This window comes from Vicugna pacos, chromosome 9 (genome assembly GCF_048564905.1).
Source record: "Vicugna pacos chromosome 9, VicPac4, whole genome shotgun sequence".
Taxonomy (NCBI): Eukaryota; Metazoa; Chordata; class Mammalia; order Artiodactyla; family Camelidae; genus Vicugna; species Vicugna pacos.
Window position 1 is genome coordinate 40,063,701 of NC_132995.1, and position 22,558 is coordinate 40,086,258.

Sequence of the window (22,558 nt, forward strand, 5' to 3'; positions counted from 1 at the left end):
AAAATGGAAAAAATAGAGAAATGTCAATGAAACAAAAAATTGGTTTACTTCAGTTGCCAGATGGTTACAGGAAAAAAAAAAGAAAAAAATTAGGTATTAGGAATAAGAGAAGATATACCAACAGATCCCCACAAACATTAAAAGGATAAGATAGAAATACTGCAAGCAACTCCACACACATAAATTTGACAATAAGAACCAACTTCTTGAAAGTCACAAACTACCAAAACTCAGTCAAGAATTAAAAGATAAATAAACCGATAGTCCTTATGAAGACAGACACAAAAATCCTCAACAAAATACTAGGTAATCAAATCCAGCAATATTATATGCAAAGAATAGTACACTGCAATCACTGTGGTTTATCCCAGGAACAAAAAAAATGGTTCAGTTTTCCAAAATTAATAGATATAATCCACTATATTAACAGCTTAAATAACACACACACACACAAATCCACTAGATTGTGTCAACTGATACAGAAAAAAATTTGACAAAATTCAGCATTCATTTATGATAAATGCTGCTAGCAAACTAGGAAGAGGAGGGAACTTCCTCAACCCCAAAAAGGGGCATCTACAAAATCTACAGCTAACAGCATACTTTGTGATAAATGAATGCTTCCCTCTACGATGAGGAACAAATGACCTCTACTCTCACCACTGGTATTTCACATTCCACTGAAGCGCTAGCCAATGCAAGAAAAACAGAAGGTATAAGATTGGAAAGAAAGAACAATTGTTCCGATTCACAGATGGCATGATCGGCTATGTAGACAATTCCATGGGAATCTATAAAACGCTCCTAGGACTAATGTGTAAATTAGCAAGGTTGTAGGATACAAGGTCAACACACAAAACTCTACTGTATTTCTATATCCTAGCAATGAGTCACCAAAAACTGAAATTTAAAAAAATCTCAGTTATAATAGCTCTGAAAAGAATAAAATACTTACATATAAATCTAACAAAACAAGTACAGGATCTGCACAATGAAAAGTACAAAACATTGAAGAAAGAAATCAAGAACAACCTAAATAGGTGGACAGACACACTGTGTTCATGGATTGAAAGACTCAATACAGTTGCAATCTCAATTCTCCCGCAAGTTCATCGGTAGGTTTAACACAATCCCAAAATCCCAGCAAGATTTTTTGTAGATAGAAACAAGTCACCATAAAATTTATATGGGAAGTCAAAAGAATGGTCAAAATAATTTTTAAGAACTAAGTTGAAGGATTCACACTACTTGATTTAAGAATTACAGTAATCAAGGGGGGAGGGTATAGCTCAAGTACATGCTTAGCATACACAAGGTTCTGGGTTCAATCCCCAATACCCCCTCTAAAAATAAATAATTAATTAATTAAAATAATAAAAGACTGCATTAAAACAAAAAATAAAATTATTTTTTAAAAAGGAATTACAGTAATTAAGACAGTGTAATAGTAATAAAGGGATTGACACATATATCAATGGAACAGAGGGCCGAGAAACAGACATACACAAATATGGCCAACTGATTTTTGACAAAGGTAGAAAGGCAATTCAGTGAAGGAAGGATAGCCTTTTCAACAGTGTTGAATCAACTAGATGTTAAAAGGCAAGTATATGAACCTCAAGCTAAATTTTTTGCCTTGTGTAAAAACCAACTAAATCTACCTAAATAAATGTAAGACATGAATCTATAATTCTTCAAAGGAAACATGAGAAAAATCTTTATGATCTTAGTTTTTAGATATGACAACAGTGAAATCCATGAGAAAAAAATTGATAAACTCATTTTCATCAAAACTAAAAACTTTTTCTGCAAGATACTGTTAAGAGAATGAAAAGACAAAATAGAATGAGTTAAAAATATTTTCAAGCCATGTATCTGACAAAGCTCTTCTATCCATAGTATACAAAGAATTCTTAAAATTCAACAATAAAAAACCAAACTATTCAATAAACAAAATAAGCAAAAAACTCAAATATTTCACCAGAGAATATATATATAGTAAATACAAAATGCTTGACATCATTAGCCATTTAGGGAAATGCAAATTAAAACCACTATGAGATGCCACTATATACCTATCACAATGGCTTTAAAAAAAAAAAAAAGATAATACCAAGTGCTGGCCAGGATGCAGAGCAACTGAAACTCTCAGATATTGACGGTAGAATGCAAAATGGTACAGACACTCTGGAAAACTGCTTAGTAGTTTCTCATACAGTTAAACACACACTTATCATATGATTCAGCAATTTGACTCCTAGGTATTAACCCCAGTGATATAAAACCTATGTTCACACAAAAAACTGTACATGAATGTTTATAGCAGCTCCATTCATAATCACCAAAAATTGGAAACAACTCAAATGTCCTTCAATAGTAAATGATTATAAAGAAACTGTAGTACATACCTACAATGGGAAACTACTCAGCAATAAGAAGGAATGAACAACAGATACAACACAACAACAATGAATCTCAGATGCATCACACTGAAAGACAGTCTCAAAAGGGTCTTATGGTATGATACCACTTTTATGATGTTCTGGAAAAGACACAACAATACTGATGGGGAACAGATGAGTGGTTGTCAAGGGGTAGGTGTGACCAAACAGAAGAATTAGTAAGTTTTGTGGGTTGATGAAACTGTTCTGTGTCCTGATTGCAGCAGTGGTTACATGAATGTATATGTGTTAAAACTCACAGAACTATACACCAAGAAAAGTCAATTTTACGTATTTCAATTAGAAAAACAGAACACATGGAGACCACCAACATCCTTGGCATGTGCCCAAACCTCTAGAGCTCAAAACTGTCAGTTTTCTTATGTTCTCAGAAAGAAAATAGCGTGCACTGTCTTACTAAATTTTTTTCTTTTTGGTTTAATTTAAAACCATGATGTGACAAATTCTAAATTAGTTTTTAAATGCTGTTTTTCCAGCATTCAAAATATAGAATAAAAGCCTTCAATTTTGCCACTCAGTCATGAAACAAAACAAAAATAATCTATAGAAAGAAACAGATCAATTTCCAAAATGGCAACCAAAACAAAAGCAAGAGAGTCTACTGGATGGGGCCAACCAGCTAGAGCCTAGAGCATAATGAAGCATAACGTTCAGATATTAGTTGTATATTTAAGATTTGTGCACTTTTCTGAATGTATACTATACTTCCATAAAAAGTCCTCAAAAGCAATAATGTAAATCTGTAGTTAAAACTCCAAAAAGAAAAACACTGTGCGCCGTACCCAAAAGTAAGTTATAGAACAGCAAGTACAATATCCCATTTTTACAAATATGCACACACAAGAACAAAGTCTGAAACAATATATAGCTGTTAATGGAAGTTCTCCCTAACTGATGAGAATATTTTTTTCTTCATTTTTCTATAGTAGTCTGGGTTTTTTTTCCTCATACCACAGACCCAAATACATTTATAATCAGAAAATACGTTTTTTGCATTTTGGAAAATTGCATTCAAGTTAAAAACATGATATTTATATTACAGATCAATTTATGTATAACTTAAACTTTGCACCCCTTGACATAAAGGACATAAAGGAGCTTTGTAAGCCTCTTACGGTACCAGATTCCTAAAAGATACTTTGCCAGATGTGTGACTGGAGAACGAAGAATAGAAATATGGAAGGCTTCTCACCAGAAGTGGTAACTTCTCTGGCATCTCTGAGTGAAGAGAGAAGAAATCAGGCAAGTGGCAAAGGTGTTCGGATGGTGGGAGCCCTGTGAGTGATGGTGAAGAGGCAGAACAGATCCTGACATGGAACAAAGACAGGGGAGTAGACTGAGGGGGAGACCAGGAAATCTGGAAGAATTGTGAAGGAAAGGGTAGAGTTGAGGCAAAGGCTCGCGATGGAGGAAGTAACAGTTGTCTCATAGGAAAAGAGCAGTGTGCTCACTACAGATCACAGAGCTCACTAGTCCATCCCTCTCCCCTCTCCTGCCTTCCCAGTCCTAAGTGAAGTGAATCCTGGCTATTCCTTGCACAGGGGTGTCATGCTCAGGATCCTGAATGCATAAGCAGGGTGGGCACCTGACCCACAGGTTGGCCAGGCACCTCTAGTTCGGCCTGGCTGGGAAAGCCAGTGAGAGAGCTCAAAGAGAGACAGTGGTAATCAGGCCAATTAGATGCTCTCTGGAATTCAACATCAGTCAGCAAGTAAGTGACAGGAGGGCAGACAGACCTAGGAACATTTTAAATAATATATCAGAATATATTTATAATATATATATCAGAAAATGCAACACCAGCCACTTTGCCTAACCATTCTTTAATGATTCCTCTGAACTTTTAAGAGGTGCTTTTGGGGTTATGCTGTCATTTACAGAAAATACCTAAGTGTACACACTGCAGAGCCTAAGTGTACACACTACAGAAACACACTGCTGCCCTGTACTTTTGTGCAGCTACTTAACAGTGAAGTGCGGTTTATTCCATAGGGCCTCTTACCACGGCATTCCTTACAGCAGATTTTGTTTCCCACTGCAAACAAGTTAGGCGGCAATGTTTTTAACATATCCTTCCTTGCAGTCTACTTTAAAACAGTCTTTTCCTCAATCAGTTTTCTCTTCTTGGAAGCAACCAAGCAGAGGGTTCACATTTTATTAAGAAAACTGCCTGCCTTGGCGTAGTTTTCACCTCCACTCAGGTCCAGATTTGCTGCTGCAATTCTTACAGGTAAACAGCAGCCAGTACTTGACTACCTGAGACAGACACCGTGTCGTATGCTGCCCTCCAGTGGGGCACAGCCCCTGGCCTCACCAGCCAGTCCTCGCCCCCAAGTTCTCAGACCAAGGCAGTCGGTGCTCATAAGCCCAAGCCAGATAAGCCCAATGGACAGATCCCTGACCTGAAGCGGGCCTAGCTGGCAAAGGATGAGGCACTTGGCTGCCCTTGGGCTAGGATGGGGCCAGCAAGGAGCTGGGCAGAGCCCAATCCCCTTTCAGATGTGATTAGGTCACACAGCCCAAGCTGTGAAGAGAGGACATGGGCCCTTTCTGGCCCAGGAGTCATGGGCTGCCTTTAACCCAGCAGCTAGAAAGAAAAACTGCACCCCACTGAGTGAAGCACCAACTCAAGTAAAACCCTTGAGATTCATAAGGCCCAGATGCTTGGCCCTCCCTAGGTCCCCTCCAAGGCCGGGTTTACCTGGCCCTGCAGGCAGAGCTGACCAACACCGCAGGGATGGGCTCAGCCTTGGGAGCAGCCCACCCAGTCAGCAGCAGAAGCCCCTCAGGGCACACACTCCCACAGAACTCCTAGAGTGGAAGCTGTACTAGGGTATCTGCACCAGCCTCTACTACCCATCACTCATCGTCAATGGTTTGACAGAAGTTCTAATGATAACTGAGGTTCTTAGCAGAACTGAAAGTTTTTAACTTCAACAACATGGGAGCTCTTACTGAAATGAGTCAGAAATTTACCTTTTATCTGTATTCATTCAGTCATGCGGTATATCATCTACATACCTCACAAAGGACCACAAAAAGACTAGAAGGCTCTGCACATGCTAATTTAAAGTAAATCTGTTTAAAATACTGTATCTGGAAAATTAAGTTCACTTTTTTGGGGGAGTGGGCATAGCTCAGTGGTAGAGCAAGTGCTTAGCATGTACGAGGTCCTGGGTTCAATCCTGAGTACCTCCACTGCAAAAAAAATTTTTTTGCTCTACTTGGTCTTACTTAAAAATATACTTTCCTATCTAGCTTAACATCACAGCTAAGACAGTCTCTAAAATAAGTTTCTCAATTAAATAATCAAGACGTTAAGCTTCACATAGCCCTTTGTGCCAGTTAGAAATATATTCCAGTCCGGATGGGAAATCGGCTTGGCAAGAGGACTGCAAATTAAAAATGGCACCTGCTCTGAGCTGGTAAATTAGGAACAGGCAATCCTTCCTTCTAATGGATGCTGCCAAGGGCCAGGGCATGTGCCTTGGCAAGCAGAGCATGTAGGATGGACTTCAGCCTTCCTCACCCTCTCAGCGAGACCCACTGTGCAGTGCACAACCTGTCCAACTGAACAAAGGAGCCTCGGACAATAGAGGTTTAGAGCAGGATCTTGGGGACTTTCTTTGTTCCTGGATGACAGTAACATTGCTGAACCAGTCTTGCTAAATCCTATATTTGGCAGGTCTTGATGATCTTTTTGTTAAATATTAAGAAGTTTGCTTCTATAAACAGGTAGAATTTTTAAAAACGGTTTTACTTTGTTTTCATTTATATTATTCTGGACTGAGACACAATGGTAGATTTCACAGTACATTAAAAAACAACAAACCTGCAGATCTCCTATAGAACTCCATGGAGTTAAACACAGAGGAGAGGCTTCACAAACCTAGCAATCCATCATTCTCTGTAGGCTTCACTCATCTAACTAGCTTGGCAGCCCCTAGGCTCCCAAAGTCCCAGATCAACAGCTGAAACTTTTCCGAAGTGTCTAGCGAAGGTGAGGCAGGTGCAACATCTCCCCAGCTACCTCACTAAAACCACCTTTGAGTACCACAAGGCCAGTAACACCCTCATCACCACCTCCACCGCCATCACACATCTCGGGACCATGCAAAGAGCCATGTGGATGTACTCACCTGTGACAACTGAGGGTTGGCCTCCCCAGTTTCAGCTCTAAAACCATAATCTAAAAGAATATATATCAATTTGCTAGCAAATTATCCTGATCTCAATTTATTATCAGAGAAATTAAGAAACTAAAAGGCAAATTACATCTACAAATATCAGAGTTTTGTTACACTCCAAACTTTGGGGGCTCCCAAGTCCAGCTGCCCGCCTCAGTACATTCACTTGGGCCATTTGCCTGGGCTGGTTAAATACCTGCACTTTAAACAGAATATCACAGGCAAAGACTTGATTTGTCATATATAGTCTTTCCTAAAACTACTATTCTAAAAAATGCCTGAGGATACTAACCATTCATCTGTCTCTCCTCATAGTCACATAAAGGATATGAAAGATGTTAGAATTCACAAAGCTGTCCATATCTCGCTTCACAGAAAAGAATCAAACTACCACCCCTAGAACAGCAGCTAGTCACAGGGGAAAGAACAGCAGCCTCAGGCTCAGGTTCTCGGCTCACCAACAAACTAGGTAGCCATAGGTAATTCAGATTCCTCACCCACAAAACAAAGGAGGGGCACACGTGGATAGCTTCAAGATTCCTTCTAGTCTCAAATTCTGAGTTTCAGTTTCAAGATGTTCTGGGCCACCTTGAACCTCCATCACTGATTTATACCATGCTCTCCACTTGCTGTGGACTGAACTGGACACCCCCACATCCAGATTCATTTGTTGAGGCCTTAACTTCCACTGTGATAGTGTCTGGAGATGGGGCCTTCAGGAGGCAATCAGGGTTGAAGTCATGAAGATAAGACTCTCATGGTGGAATTAGTGCTGGAAGAGAGAAATCTTTCCTTGCATGCATGTGAGGTCATGTGAGCACACAGCAAGATGGCAGTCACCAACAAGTCAAGAAGAGAAGCCTCAGAATGAAACCGACCTTGTAGGTACCTTGGTCTTGGACCAGCCTCCAGAGCTATGAGAAATAAATTTCTGTTGTTTAAGTCACCCAATCCATGGTATCCTGTTATGGCAGGCTAAGACACACCTTCAATATGAATTAGCTGTTTTTTTCTCCCTGGATTTGGAACTTGTTCCAAACTCACCAAACTGAACTGGGTAACTTGGTAAGTGCTTACCAAGTAGTCAAGTGTTCACTGCTATGAATACTAAACAGGAGAAAACTGGGGAGTCTGTGCCTTGCTTATAAACGTATTACAATAGACTGTAAGTATATTTAAATCTGTTCAGTAACCTAGAGAATCTAGAGAGTGAGGGACTCTATAATGTAAGCTGGTTTATAATGAAGCCAGAGCTCCATATCATGGGACATCACAGGACATCAGTTAGAACAAAGAAAAGTCCACGATACAGGCATGGCAGGTCCAGCAGGGAGAGAGTAGGGAAAAGGGATAAAAGACCCTGCCTCACCCTGGTCAACCATTCCTGGGGCATCTGGCTGTGCAAAGGGAGGGCTGGAGCAGCCCTGCAGCAGCAACACATTACCATGGGGAACAGGAGCTTCCAGCCAGGCTGGGCTGGCAGATTTATGTGGAGAGAACCTGAATGGGACAATGGCTGGACCAGAACATGGCTAGATGAGGCAGGACCCATCAGCGTTAACAATAACAGCCAACAGTCTGTGCTAGGCACCTTCCGTTCAACCTCACGCCAACTCTACAGCGGCAAGTAATCCTCGGACCTGTACTCCTTACTGTTCTGGCCTGACTCAGAACCCTAAAGGCCAGGTGGAGGTATGGTCCTAAGGGTAGGTGATCAAGATTTACTTTTGTGAAGAAAACTGACCAGAGAGAAACATGAAAAACAACAGATAAATCTAGAGTGAGGTGCAGGAGGCCATAAAGGATGCTCCTCAGCAACTCAGCAGAGCAGGGGTCAGGCTGGAGGAGCAGAGGAAACAGAGAAAGGGACAAGTGAAATTGGGAGGTTTTAACATGCATGGGTTGGATAAAAATCCAGCCCACCCAGGCCTCTCCCCATTTACTCCCTTCTCAGGATAAATTATGGAAGATTTTGAAATAGACCAAAAAGATTACTGAGTATCTTCAATGGAAGAATAGGCTTTGTTAGAACATAACTTTCCAGACTATCTGATTGTATGCAGTTTGTGCCTTTCATGTGCATTTGATATATTCTGCAACTCTGTTAAGTTGTACATAACTGATAGCAGTGCAAGTAATTCTTGTCTGTGGACAGGCAAATAAACTGTCTGGTGGAGAGACAACAGAGTCCCCCTTCAAAGCTAAAGTTTCATCTATTTGAAATTCATTTCATAGTGTATGTGTGTATGTGTCTACTCTGTGAATTTCCTTTGAACAGATTATCTTACTGGTTCCCTCACTAATTAATAAAATCTTTTATATTTGTATATAGGAGTCATGATTTTATCTTTTAATAATTATCCTTTGATACTCATAAACAAGCTGAAGTCCAAACGGGTGCCAATATTCTGTATTATCTGCTGTAAGAAGGGGAAAAAAGATTCCAAAGGTCAGTAATTCTTCCAACTCAAAATACTCTGAAGTCAGCTGGCTCAAGCAAACAGGACAACAATCAAGTCTCAATTTTTATCTCTCTAACCTCCTCCACCAGCAAACACAGTCTCCATCTTCCCCATTTCACTGGTTCTGATCTCAGCAATTCTTCAATTGTACTGATAATTCCAACAGCTAAAAGAGAAGGACTGAGGGGCCTCCCTTTGTAATATCATCACCCCTCTCAACTCTGACAGACGTGATCCATGTATTGTGCAAGAACTAGGAGCCAGAAGGTCTCTTAAGGCTGGCTGACCCACCAGGAGCAGTGCTGGCAGAAGAGGGAAAACAGAACTGGACTAAGTCCCCATAGGATGGGAAAGACGAGGGATGCTGGAACAATTCTCATCATCTGCCTAATGGTTGTAGAATCACACACACATAGGGCTTCCAGGCGTGGTCTCTGAAGGTTGGTTCATAGCTCCCCACTTACTAGTCTTGGGGACCTTATTGATCTCAATAAGCCTCTGTTTCGTCATCAGTAAAGTATCTGCCTCATAGGACTGCTATCAGCATTAAAAGAGAACACGTCGAAAACACTCAGCAGTGTGGTACACAGTAAATGTGCACTGAATGTTAGCTTCCATGTTTCTTTCATTGAGAAATAAGTTTAATATGAAATAAAAACAAGGAATATAACAAAACATAATTGCCACCTCTTAACTCCCATTTGTCATATCTATTCCACCCTCGTTACCAGAAGGCCAGTGGGCTCTTTGTTCTGCACCTCAATTACCCAGTCACTTCGTAGGCCCTGCTATCATCTCATCCTTCTCAAAACCATTCCCCTAACCCAGCAAGATCCAACAGAAATATGTGAGCCCATTAATAATTTTAAATTTTCTAATAGCCAGATTTTTAAAAGTAACAGGTGGAATTAATTTTAATAGTGTATTTTATTTATCCCAATGGAGCCAAAACATCATTCCAACATGTAATCAAGATAAAAAACCACTAAGACAGTTTACATCCTGCTTTTTTCCTATTATGTCTTTGAACTCCAGCGTGTGTTTTATACCTATGCACATCTCAAGTTCACACTGGCCACACTGCCAGTGCTCAATAGCCACAGCTCTGATTGCTCTTCATCTCTTCCAGAAAACTCAAATCCATTAGCCTAACAAATCAGGCCCAACCTGAGTCTCCCTCATCCCTCCCTATGGCCCTTCCTTCCTTTTCTTTGCCTGGTGAACCATACCTGGTCACCTCCTTACCACTTCTTTTCTAAACTTGGCCTTGACTCCCAGGACCTGGTATTTTCCTTCTCAACAGGACACACAACACGTTATTCCAGGTACTGGTCATTCAACATTTAACACGTGAACACGTTCATTTCCCACAAGGACGTGAGGGCTTCCTACCCAAGCCCACTGTCCCCAGCTTCTATCAGAACACTTGGCTCCAGTGATCAGGACCGGCTGTGTTGCTTTCTCTGCCCAATACCAAACCCTTCCCCAAGTAGACTGTGAGCCCCGTGGAGGCAGGGATTTTTGTCCCATTTAAGCGTGTCTAACAGTACTTGGCCCAGCCTAGGTGTTCACACATATACAGATTTTTTTTAAAGGGGAAGAATATGTTAGAATTTTTACCAATATCTAGCTACTGACCTTGATCTAACTCTAAAGTTATTTAGCCATCTCTTAATCTGAAATTATATACATGTGTAGGGTTTGGACCAAAAACGGCTGAGAGAAAGTAGACGAGCTCAAGAAGCAACTACCGCTGGAAGAGCCATTGTTCCTGGGGGCTGCTTTTTTTCCGCTGGCACAAAAATCTTTTAGCTTTAAACTGTTTTTCATAGCTGTGCTGGAATAAATGGGAAACCACAAAAATGAAGGCTTCATTGCACCAGTCATCAAATGGTAGTGGCAGGAAAGAAACCATCCAAAACTATCCACATTTGATTAAACTCTGAACATTTTAAGTGTTTATTAGCCCATTTAATCCCTAAATTAAACCAATCATTTGAAATGTTCAGAGACAAAATTCTGGATCCCACTATTTCCTCCAGCCCTCTCCACTCTTCACTGAAGACCAAGGCCTCCCTTCCCAGGCCCCACAGAATTGCTGTTCTTTTATTTTCAACAGGGAGCTTCATAAAAACAACCACCAGGACCCTCAGCCTCAATCCTAGTCGTGACTTCTTTACACATGTTAAATGTCTACTCCAAAGGTTCTCAAAACACTGGCTTGGCAGGTCCTGAATGACCCTCTCTCCCAGCATGTTCATCAGAAAGCAGACAACTTTAATAATAATTACAGAACCCCTGGTTTTCATTTTATACTTGCCTAAGCAAAATGTTTGGCAAAGCCTCTTATGGTTTCCCCCACTTTTGCAAAAATCTGTCTCCTAAGCAAAAGCTTCTGTTTCCTAGTAGCACTAGATACACTTTTAAAACTCACGGTTAGAAAAAGAAAAAAAATAATTACAACAGCATTTTATTTCTACTCTTTCTCCCCAATATTTTCCACTTAGAACAGAGCCCAGAAGTTTATTTGCTCATAAATATATAAACATGTTATTGTTCCCTAATGGATGGCATGTTTTCAAATAATTTGACCTTATGAACTATGTTAAGTAATACATAAACCATTATTTTTTTCTTTCTTTCATTAAACAGACCTGTATACTCAACGTTTATTCACTGCTTTGCTGTGTGTCAGGCACTGTTTCGGACACCAGGGATACAGCAGGGAACTCAAAACACAAAGCCCCTGCTCTTGTGGAGCTGATATTCTTGTCGGGTGGTAAATGCTGTGAAGAAAAGTAAAGCAGAGTGAGGGGGACAGAGTGGGGCTGGGGGAATGTCCTACTTTTGACAGGGTGGTCGGGGAAGGTCTTTTGAGCAGAACAGAAGAAAAGCAGTACTGAAGAACAGAGCCAAGTGGGCGCTTTTGGGAAGAGGGGAACAGGGGATGGAAGAATAAACTTCAAATGCAAAGACTCTGAGGCAGGAGTATGTTAATCAAAATGTTAATTAAAGCTTCTGGTCAAGAGAAATAAGCAGTACCTTAAAACTCAAGTCGAAAAAGAAATTAGCCTTATTCTGTTAGATGCAGTTTGTATTAGGCTTTTGAAATACAGTTGGTACCCTGCCTCTCAGTTTGACTTTCAATCCTCCATTTCTATATTAATAAACTTAGAGCTCCCAGGGAACCCCCGCACTCTGAAAACCAGCAACAGATGTGAGGTGACAAGGCCCTACACGAGAGGTGCTGAGATGAGGGCTGGGGTCCCCCTTTAAGTGATAATCTTCCACACAAAAACCTTCCCCATCAAGAGGTTAAACTGCTTAAAAATAGGTAGTTTCCAAATACTAAAAAGGGAAGACTGTCTCCCAAAGGAGGTGTCACTTTCTGAATTCTGTACCCTTCTACTCATCTGTCCCCTCTTCGGCCAGCTGCAGGCCTGCTAATAGCCCTGGACCACTCTGAACTGAGCCTTTGAAAGTTTAAGTTGGCTCTTCACCACCACGAGATGCTGAGGCCATCCCCTTGGCCGAGGGGCCTTGCTCTCCTATTCTCTGCCCTTCTCAGTCTAGCCTCCTCCTTCTAGACACTCTGGTCTTGTCTTGCTAATGACTCCAAATCCCAGCTGATCTTACCCCGCTGTTAACTTCTCTTGCACACATAGCCTGTCCCCCAGGAATAATCTTATTTTCCAAACAAAAACCTCAGGATACACTGTCAATACATGGGTACTTGTCACTCTAATTTCAATGCTTTTAATATTTTGTAATTTAAAACACAATAATTTTTCAAAACTTAGGATGTACTTATACATATATGTCTGAGACAGCACAGGGAACTGGGACTGTCTAGGAAAATTTAAGGTCTGTGATCACAGTTACAGGCCTTTGACTATTGCTCTATTCCCTAACAAACAACTTCATTTTCCAAAGAAATGACATCTTCCTACAAAAGGATTTGGAGCTACTTCCAGGAATAAGGATAAAGAGGCAGTGAGTGATAGCTGTGGGTTGAAGGCCAGAATATTGGTATTTCCAGGTCATTTCAACAGCTCAGAGAGTCAACAAGGCCATGATGGAAAATAATCAGCCTCCACAGCCATCCAGAACTTAGCCCTTAACGGGTGGATTATATGTGTGCTGCTGCTCAGGTAAATCCAGCACTACCTGTAGGCTGGAAATATGCCTCTCTCAAACACCCAGGTAAGCATCCACTCATTCTACCAGGAGGGAGAAGCATCATGCGTTCAGCAGGGCAGTACACTCCTGTTCTGTCCCCTCTGAGCATCCTCTCAAGTGCCATGATCCAGGAAAGGCTCTTGGCACTTCTTAATGAAGAACAAAGGTCCTCATGATGAGGACTTCAAAATGTATAGAAACATCTCAAATCACTGTATTGTGTAACAGGAACTAACGTAGTATTGTAGGGCAATTATATTTCAAAAACAAACTGATAGAAAAAGAGGTCAATTTGTGGTTGTCAGAGGCTGGGTGTAGGGGAGGGAGGACTGGATGAAGGCAGTCAAAAGGTACAAACTTCCAGTTACAAGATAAATAAGTACTAGCGATGCAATGTACACCATGGTAAGTATAATTAACACTGCTATATATGAAAGTTGTTAAGAGAGTAAATCCTAAGAGTTCTTATTACAAGGAAAATATTTTTTTCTGTTTATTTTGTATCCAAATGAGATGATGGATGTTCACTAAATATTGTCATTTCATATTGTACGTAAATCAAATCATAATGCTGCACATCTTAAACTTATACAGTGCTATATGTCAATTACATATCGATAAAACTGAAAGAAAAAATGTTTAAAAAATAAAGAAAGAACAAAGGTCCTCCAGAGCCATCAAGAAAAAAATGATGTGGCCTGTGACCCAGGAGGAATCAGAAGGTCTTACTGAACTCACCATTTCCCACTGGTAAGCACTTGGGGGTAGGCACACTGGAGACCTGGAATATACTGAGACCTTTAGATCTGGTGTAGGACCAAATTCATAGTTGTTTAAAACATTCAGAAATTTAATGATATTGCCCTTTGATCTAGTAAATACACTCCATGAAATTTAACAAAAAAAATAACAATAATTCAAAAGAAGAATGCAGGACATTTACTGAAGCATTCTTCCTAACAGCAAAAAAATTGGAAACTATGATAAGAAGATCTTATGCAGCCTTTGGAAGGGAAAAATTCCAAATTTCTTTTCATTTGACTAGGACTTTGTTCCTAATTTCCTTTAATGTTACAATGATTTTTTTAAACAAAATACAACTGGCACATAACATATTAGTTTCAGGTGTACAATATAATGACTCAATATTTATATACTCAATGATCTATATTTATTACCACACGATCACCACAGTAATCACCTCAATAAGTCTTATTTAACATCCATCACCATACCTAGTTATAAAATATTTTTCTTGTGATAAGTAAGCACTTGTAAGAACTATTCTTTAAGCAACTTTCAAATATGCAATACATTATTATTAACTATAGTCACCATGCTACAGGGTAAATTCCTTTCAAATGGAGAAACTTTTCCATTAGCATCAATAAATTTATCAACTGTGATTGTGCAAGAATTTTTTTTAAAACAGGAAAATAGATTGAAAAAAATTTTAAGCTTCAAGTTTCTTCAAAAGGTTTATATTATCTAAATCATTCTCCCCAAAAGTAACTAAAGATTATGATCAGTTATAACAGATTTAAGACTAATCTGTGCTAAGGTAGAGCTAGTAATAGCTGATGTTTGGGGAATTTTTGAATAGAAGATATTTGCATATGATATACAAATCAAAAAATATGAAAGTCATACAGTGAAAAATAAGTCTTTCTTCCACCCTGACCCTCAGCCACCCAGTTTCCCAACTTGTACCGTTCAAGAGAGATTCGACAGTGCCAACGGGTTTCTGTGACTTCTATGTGAGAGACACTTGGCCGAAGACTTTGTATGGAAGGCTCATGGGTGCTGGTAGTACTATCATCAGCCCTGATTTACAACTGAGGAGCCCTGCTTGTGGCCTGATGTGAACAAGCAACTGGCCAAAAGTCTCGCGGTGATAAGACATAGAGTCCATACTCTAAGAACCCGTCCCCATCCCACCCCCAACACACACACACACACACACAACCCTAAACAAAGGTGACCCCATGTTATGCCTTCATGTTGTGTCATTCCTTCTGCCCTGAAAACCAATCCTTCACCATCCCTTTGCCTGGCTAACTTGACTTTCCATATAAATTTTGGGATCAGCTTGTCTCTTGCTGAAAAAAAAAATTTTGCTAGGATTTTGTGGTTATGTTAAACGTACAGATCCATTTGTGGAGAACTGATATTGTAATAACCATATTGAGTCTTCCAATCCATGAGCACAATACGTCTGTCCACGTATCTTGGTGGTCTTTGCTTTCCTTCAGTGTTTTGTAGTTTTCAGCATTAAGATCCCATACATGTTTTGTTAGATTTAGACCTAAGTATTTCATTCTTTTCAGGGCTATTGTAACAAATATGGGTTGCTTTTTTTCCCCCCAATTTCAGTTTCCAATGATTTATTGCTAAGATATAAAAATATGATTGATTTTTGTGTGTTGACCTTTAGTCTGCAAACTTGCTAACTCACTTACTAGTCCTAGGAGCTTTTTTTAAACAGATTCCCATGGGATTGTCTACACAGACAATCATGCCATCTGCAAATAGGGACAGTTGTTCTTTCTTTCCAATCTGAATGCCTTCTATTTATTTTTCTTGCACTGGCACGCACTTCCAGTAGGATGTTAAATATCAGTGGTGAGAAGACATCACTGCCTTGCTCCCAATCTTAAGGGGAAAGCTTTCTTTCACCATTAAGCATGTTAACTGTAGATTTTTGGTAGATGCCCTTTTCCAGGTTGAGGAAGTTCCCTTCCCCTACCAGCTTGCTGGCAACATTTATTATAAATGAATGCTCAAATCTGTTAAAAGTTTTTTCTGCACCCATTGACATAATCAAGTGTTTTTTTGTTCTTTAAGCTGTTAATATGGTGGATTACATCTACCGATTTTGGAAAACGGAACCAGCCTTTTGTTCTAGGGATAAATCACAACTAGTTGTGGTGTATTATTCTTTTTACATAACATTGCTGGATTTGATTTCCTAGTATTTTGTTGAGGATTTTTGTGCCTGTGTTCATGAGGATGACTGGTCTATAGTGTTCTTTTCTTGAACTGTTTTTGTCTAGTTTTATAAAACAGATGTGTGTGAGACACTTTTCTAAGGTCTTGGATGATAGTTTTGCTATTTTTAATCATCATAAAAACGTAAGAGTGATCTTATCTTTGCTTTTCTGTTAGAATTTACTTGACTTCAAGTTTCTGACCAGGAAAACAACTCCCAAAGATAACAACAGTCTTCCCAAGGGAAAATGAGACTGTTTTATAAGAAGCCACTTTAAGGGTAGATGTGAGAATCCAAAGCAGTGAAACCCACTACTTCACCTGCCATAATCTGAATGCCCCGACCCTTTCCCTAGTATATCCCCCGGGAAGCAGTAACAATCAGGAACTGTGCTTACTGTTTGGGGATGAAAAACTGACAGTTTCCATCAAATAAAAGATAAGTTATTACCCAACCCTGAAATGCAAATACTTACATTTGTCTTTGAGTTACCTAAGAAACACCTGCCAAGCATTAACCCCTTAATTCTTATAATTCCTAAAATGCTCAGTCACTACCACTCACATTCTACTACTGAGGAAGCCAAGACACAGTGGGGTTAAGAGAGTTCAAGGAGATCAGCAGAAATTTGATTTAAACATCACCTACCACCCAACTTTGTTTTAAAAAAAAAAAAGTCCTTAACAAATGCAATGCAGTGTCACAAGATCAGTCAGGCACAGGAAAGGCTCAAGAAAGGGATCTGAAGCAAAAGGGCTCCTTGAGGTGTGTTTCCGAAGGGAAATGTGGATTCTGCTCTTGGCTCTTCTGGAAGGCCCACCCCCTCACTGTGGCAAGTGGGCAGTCTGCTGGCTGAGAAGCAGGACACCACACAGCAACTGCACACCCAGGAACAGCACCGCGGCCACTGAGAAATCGAAACCCCTGTTAAGTGCATCACTTCAGCGTGTAAGAGTCACCCAGAAGGTCACCAAGCCGCCCAAAGACTAAATAAGTGTCCTTGGACTCAAGGTCTGCTCTGCTATGTGGAACAACTCAAAGTGTTGTGCTTAGGAGGCACTAAAGAGTACACTGCCTAGGTTCAAATCTCAGCTCCACCAACCACTAGTCATGTGACCTTGAATGAGTCACAACCTCTGTGCCTCTAATTTTCTCATCCATAAATTTAAGGCAACAACATTAGAGTAAGCACTCACTAAATGATGCCTGCCGTTCTTATTATCATTCAGAATGTTGTCAGATCCAAGGCCTGTCCTCTTCTGACACTGTCCTTACATCATGGTATATGTGACAGTATGCGCCCCCATCCCAAGAGCAAAACTCTGCTTTCAACCAAGAGTGGTGAAAAAAAAATCAGAACAAAACAATAAACAAAAGGCCTATATTAACTATTTCATTAAATGATGAAGTTTAATGGTGTGAGAGCTAAAAAACCAATAAGCACTCATAGACTCCACATTCATAAGAAGGTATTTAAATCAATAGTTTAAACTGACTTTTCCCACAAAAAGTACATTTATATTGTTCGAGATAACCACAAGAGACATACCCCCAACTAAGAGATAGGTATGAGTTTCATTTTTAAAAGACAGAATCTATGAAAATGCACTAATTAATTTCCATAATATTTTAGATTAGTTTTACTTTCAAATAACATTCCATTTCAAATATCAATTTAACTTTTAAATAACTAAGAAGTAAACTACCTTTAATTCAAATATGTAATTATAATTTTGGGGTGGCATTTTCACCAAGTTTCCTTAAAGACAGGAAGTATTTATTAATTAGCAACAGTGACAGCTAACGTTTTATTACACACTAACTAAATGCCTAATAAGCTAGGTGTTAATTTCTACATATTACCTCATTCTCTTAATCCTTCGAGGGAGATAGATGCTCATTTTTTTCAGAAAAACCTCTGCCTTGAGGTTGATGATTAATGGTTCCGATAGAGAACTGATTGCTAGCACCTGTGAAAGGTTTTAAACACTGAAATGATACAGAAAAGTAAGTCTCAAACTTTACTGTGTGTGAGAATCGCCTCATATATCTTGTTAAACTGCAGATTATGATTCAGAAGGTCTGGGTGAGGCCTTGGATTCAGCCTTTCTAACAAGCACTCAGGTGCTGCTGACCACACTTGGAGCAGGGACCTACAGGTGGCAACAGGCCACAGACCACAAAAAAAGTCTCAATACTAAAATGAGAAAAAGTCAAAATCTTCTCAAAACCCACAGAATTAGAACTTATATTAACATATTTCTTGATGGGATTCTGAGCTTTGTAACATCTTAGAAATACCCTTGAAACGACTCTCTTCTTTTCCAGTTTGAGAGTCCAACTTCTTGGAGTTTTGTGGGGCTTTTTCTCCCTAAAACCCCTAATTTTCATCAAGGCTGAGAAGCTAAATGCATGGAAGGCTGTTTCAAGTTGCTGTTTCCTTCAAGCATGTCCCCATTCTTCATTCACCCGCACACAACACAACTTCTCACTGTTTAAATTCTAGAGATTAGTCAAAGGGTAAGAGTAAAGTGAGATTTTAGGGGCTGAGCCCCAAAGTTCTTTCAGACGAAAAGTAAAGTTTAACTAAAAAAAATAGCACCTTACAAAAAGGCAATCATAAATACCACTGGCTTCCATTTCTGGCCTTAGGTGACAAAATTCCAACAAAGAGGTGGTAACATTTTATACAAACTACTGGGTTTCATTCTTTTACCAGATCTTTTAAGTGGCAAGCTCTCTTTACTTTCAAAAGTCCATAGTAAGCAAAGCAAGGTACTTAACAAGGTCCTATATTCCACCTGAGTCCAAGTTCCTGCCCTGCCCTTTTATTCACTTCTGTGCTGTACTCAAACATTGGCTGGCTGCCTCTTTCAAAAGGTAGTTAGTTATACATGACCCCCCCCACCTCCTCCATTCTCTTTGCTAACAGCAATGTCTAACTTCAGAACCAACAGATCTCTGAGAACATTCCAGTTCACCAGATAAGGTCAGTTTACCATTCTAAAGAGGAATAACCTGCTCCATTTGTCTTTTATGAGAGCCCTTCAAAAATACCTTCCCACAATCGGCAGAACAAGCCTTTCACCCAAAAGAGATAAAACCATCTATGATTCTGCAATTTACAAACACTGAGACCTTTATTTAAAGGATATCTACATATTACGTTATTCCCCAGGAACATTTATCAATGCACTCAAGTAAGCACAAGAAGACCAATGCTTGGAAGAAAGAAACAAACTACATACATTGCAGCTCAGTGCAAAAGACTTCCCTGGCTGAAAGTCTATAGTTTTGTTGCCCCGCCTCAGAGGAAGGCCTACCTGTGTCAGGGAATATCGGGACAGCTTTTTCTGAACTGGAGCTTGCTATATCCACAACAGAGCTAAGTAACTAACCAGAAAGGCCTGTAAGAAAACCACAAAAGAGGGGCATAGGGGACAGGCCCCTGCCTTGTGAACACCCTGTAAGCTAAAAATAAGAATTCTGAGAAACGAGCCCTATCATAGACAATCCTCTGTTTCTGTTACCTCCAAAACTGGCTGCCCTCCCAGAGTGATTTAACTCTGGGTACCAATTGGGTAATGCCAGCCACGGTGCTGGGACAGAGGATTCAGGGATGCTGGTTCTGTCTTTTAGGTTAATTAGGAGGAATCAAACCTCTGCAGTATAAACTGGAGACTCTGGGCAGATCTGGGTTCCCCCAACGCACCTAGACTACATGCTTCCATTCAACAAATATTTATTTGAGCGACTACCATATGCTCGGCACTCTTCTGGGCGCCGAGTTGGAAACCAAGCCATAGAACACTGTGGTGGAAGCCGAGACAAACGAGGACCATTCTGAGGAGTACAGGATGTGAGGGCCCAAAAACCTGCCACAAGTTGCTATGACCAGAAGTACCCAAGGGACACCATGACCGCCGGGATCCGCGCACCACCAAGCCCAATTATGAAAGAGGCTCGAGACAGCGAATGCGGGAGTGGACAAGTAGGCCCAAGGGCAGGTGTTCAGGTAGAAGGCGCACACCTGAGGCGGCAGGGCTGGGTAAGGCAGGGTCCCGAGGGGAGGAGGGAGGGCGACCCGGGGACCCCGGAAAGGAGAGAAGCTGCAAGGAGCGGAGGTCTGGCCATGGCAAGCGGGTGCGCGGCGGAGGCCGGCCAGGCCTGCGCCCCCCGAAGCGGGAGCAGGGAGGGAAGGCGCGCAGCTAGGCCGCCCGCCGACACCTGGGGCCCCGCCCGGTACCTACCACTTGGGCGACCTTGAGGCAGCCGAGCGCGCCGCGCAGGTAGTCGGGGTCACAGCGCAGGCCGGCCAGCCCCCGGCGCTGGCTCACCGGCTCGGTAGTGGGCTGGTACGGGCTACTGGCGCCCGAGATCATGGAGGTGCTCGAGGCCTCGCCCTCGAAGCCGTCCAGCTCCTCGCCGCTCCGCATGCTGCCGCCCGGCCCGGGCCGCCGCGCGCGGCCGGCCCCCGGCGCCCGGAGCTGGCGGGCTCAGCGGAGCCGCCGCATCGCCGCCGCCTGACTGACTGCCCGCCCCTCCGCCGCCGCCCCCTCTGCGCCCGCTGCCCGGCTGCGGCCGCGGCTCGGTCCGCTCGGGCTCGGCTCCCGCCGCCTCGGCAGCGGAAAGGGAGGGAGGCGGGAGCGGGCGGATAGAGAAGGAGGCGGGAGCCGGCGCGGAGGGCCGGGAGGGGGCGGAGCGAGCGCCCGCCCGCCGGCCGCTCGGCGGCGCTCCGCGGCTCGGGCAAGTGGAGGTGGCCGCCCGCGCCGCGGGGCCTCAGGAGGGCGGGGCGGGGCGGGGCGCCGGGGCCTCTGGCTCCGCCCTCACCTGCCTGCGCGCGGGGGCTGGGGCCGCGGCTGCGCGCCTGGCGATCAGGGCGTTGGGAGGCGGGGGACCTGGAGGAGTGGGGGGTGAGAGGAGGGTTGAGATGGACCTAGGAGACACGGAGTTGCTTTCCCACGGCGCTGCCTCAGTTTCTCCTCTGGTGGAAGTGGAATCCTCTGCAAGTAGGCCGGAGACTGCCCGGGGAAGACCAGTATATGCTGTGCGCCCCCCTTGCTGGGACTGACTAACGAGAAGGGGCTACATGTCGGGCTCCCACACTGGGCGCCTTGCAACAAACCAGTTCTATAGCCAGACCTGAGCGGGACAGCGGTGAGGAAGAGTCAGAGTGAGTGGGGTCTCTTACTACCCGGTCTGAAAGACAGACACACGGTATTATTTGTAACTCCTCATGTACGTTCTAGACACACCCGCCTGACCAAGGTGGGGCGCTAGCCCACAGGAGACCCTCAGTGGCGAACATTAGTTTCCTGTCCTAACTGAACAGGTTTTGCAGTCTGTCTCAACATCAAGTCAGGTTAAACACAGATTTTTGTGCTGAAGGGCATTAATTAGGAACCCATTTGCAATTCAAGTGTGAAGGCTAATTTTAAGTAAAACACTGACTTTCTAAGAATTGTCGCTTTGGTATAGAACCCTTCCACACACAGATATCTGGAGCTTCCCATGCTCTAGGCACTGAGGAAGGTATTTGAAAATGTTAATGTTCCCATTTTACAGAAGACCACACTAAGGTTTCACTAAGGTTTCTGACTGGTAGTCACGGGGCACACAATTAGTGGGCAGAGCCTGCTGGCTTCCAAATTTTTTCACTGCACAATGTTGCTTAATATATATTTCAGATGGGCTTGTGAATTTGTGAGAAGCAGTAAATGCTATTTAACTCAGGAGATTTCAATTTAAAGGGCTGTCACCTTTTGGTGACCAATGATGTTGGAAAGACGGTGGCTCCAACAGTCTGTTCAACCAACAAATACTTATTGGCCACTTATGTGCTAAGGTATGTGCTAGGACCTGGAGACCAACTGACAGTTAGAGATAACAAGTTGAATGGTTGGATGCAGGCTCTGGCCTCTGCTTTCTCCCCAAATCCCAGTGAAATGACAGTTACCAGGATTTATTTTTTAAGGGCATAAAACTACAGGGACAAAGAATGGGAAAGGAGGCAGTGGCAACAAAATGTTGGAAACAGAAAAGCAAATGGGCAAGTGGTAACTGACTTAGTAAATCCAAAAAAGCTAAGGCTAAAATGCAGTGTAGGTCAAATCACAGAAAAAAGGACTCAGGAATGCGCAGCAACCAAGGGCATCTAGAAGTGGAGGGTAAAATCAGGAATTAATAAAAAAATTTTTTAAAAAAGACTGAATGAAAGTCTTTTTAAGAAGCAGTTGGATCCCTGGATTCCCTCCCACATCCATCCCCCCAAGACTGGAA

The 22,558-nt window shown here is 42.0% G+C and overlaps 1 protein-coding gene across 1 annotated transcript in view; it reads right to left on the minus strand.

Annotated features, from left to right (window-relative positions):
• The window catches only part of CMTM4 (CKLF like MARVEL transmembrane domain containing 4), a 70,133-nt gene extending 49,131 nt beyond the window's left edge, over window positions 1-21,002 (minus strand). Inside the window, exon 1 of the mRNA XM_015238634.3 lies at window positions 20,530-21,002. Within this exon, the coding sequence (XP_015094120.2) occupies window positions 20,530-20,715 (186 nt within the window). The 5' untranslated portion in view covers window positions 20,716-21,002. The remainder of the gene's footprint in view (window positions 1-20,529) is intronic.
• Between the last annotated feature and the right edge of the window lie 1,556 nt (window positions 21,003-22,558).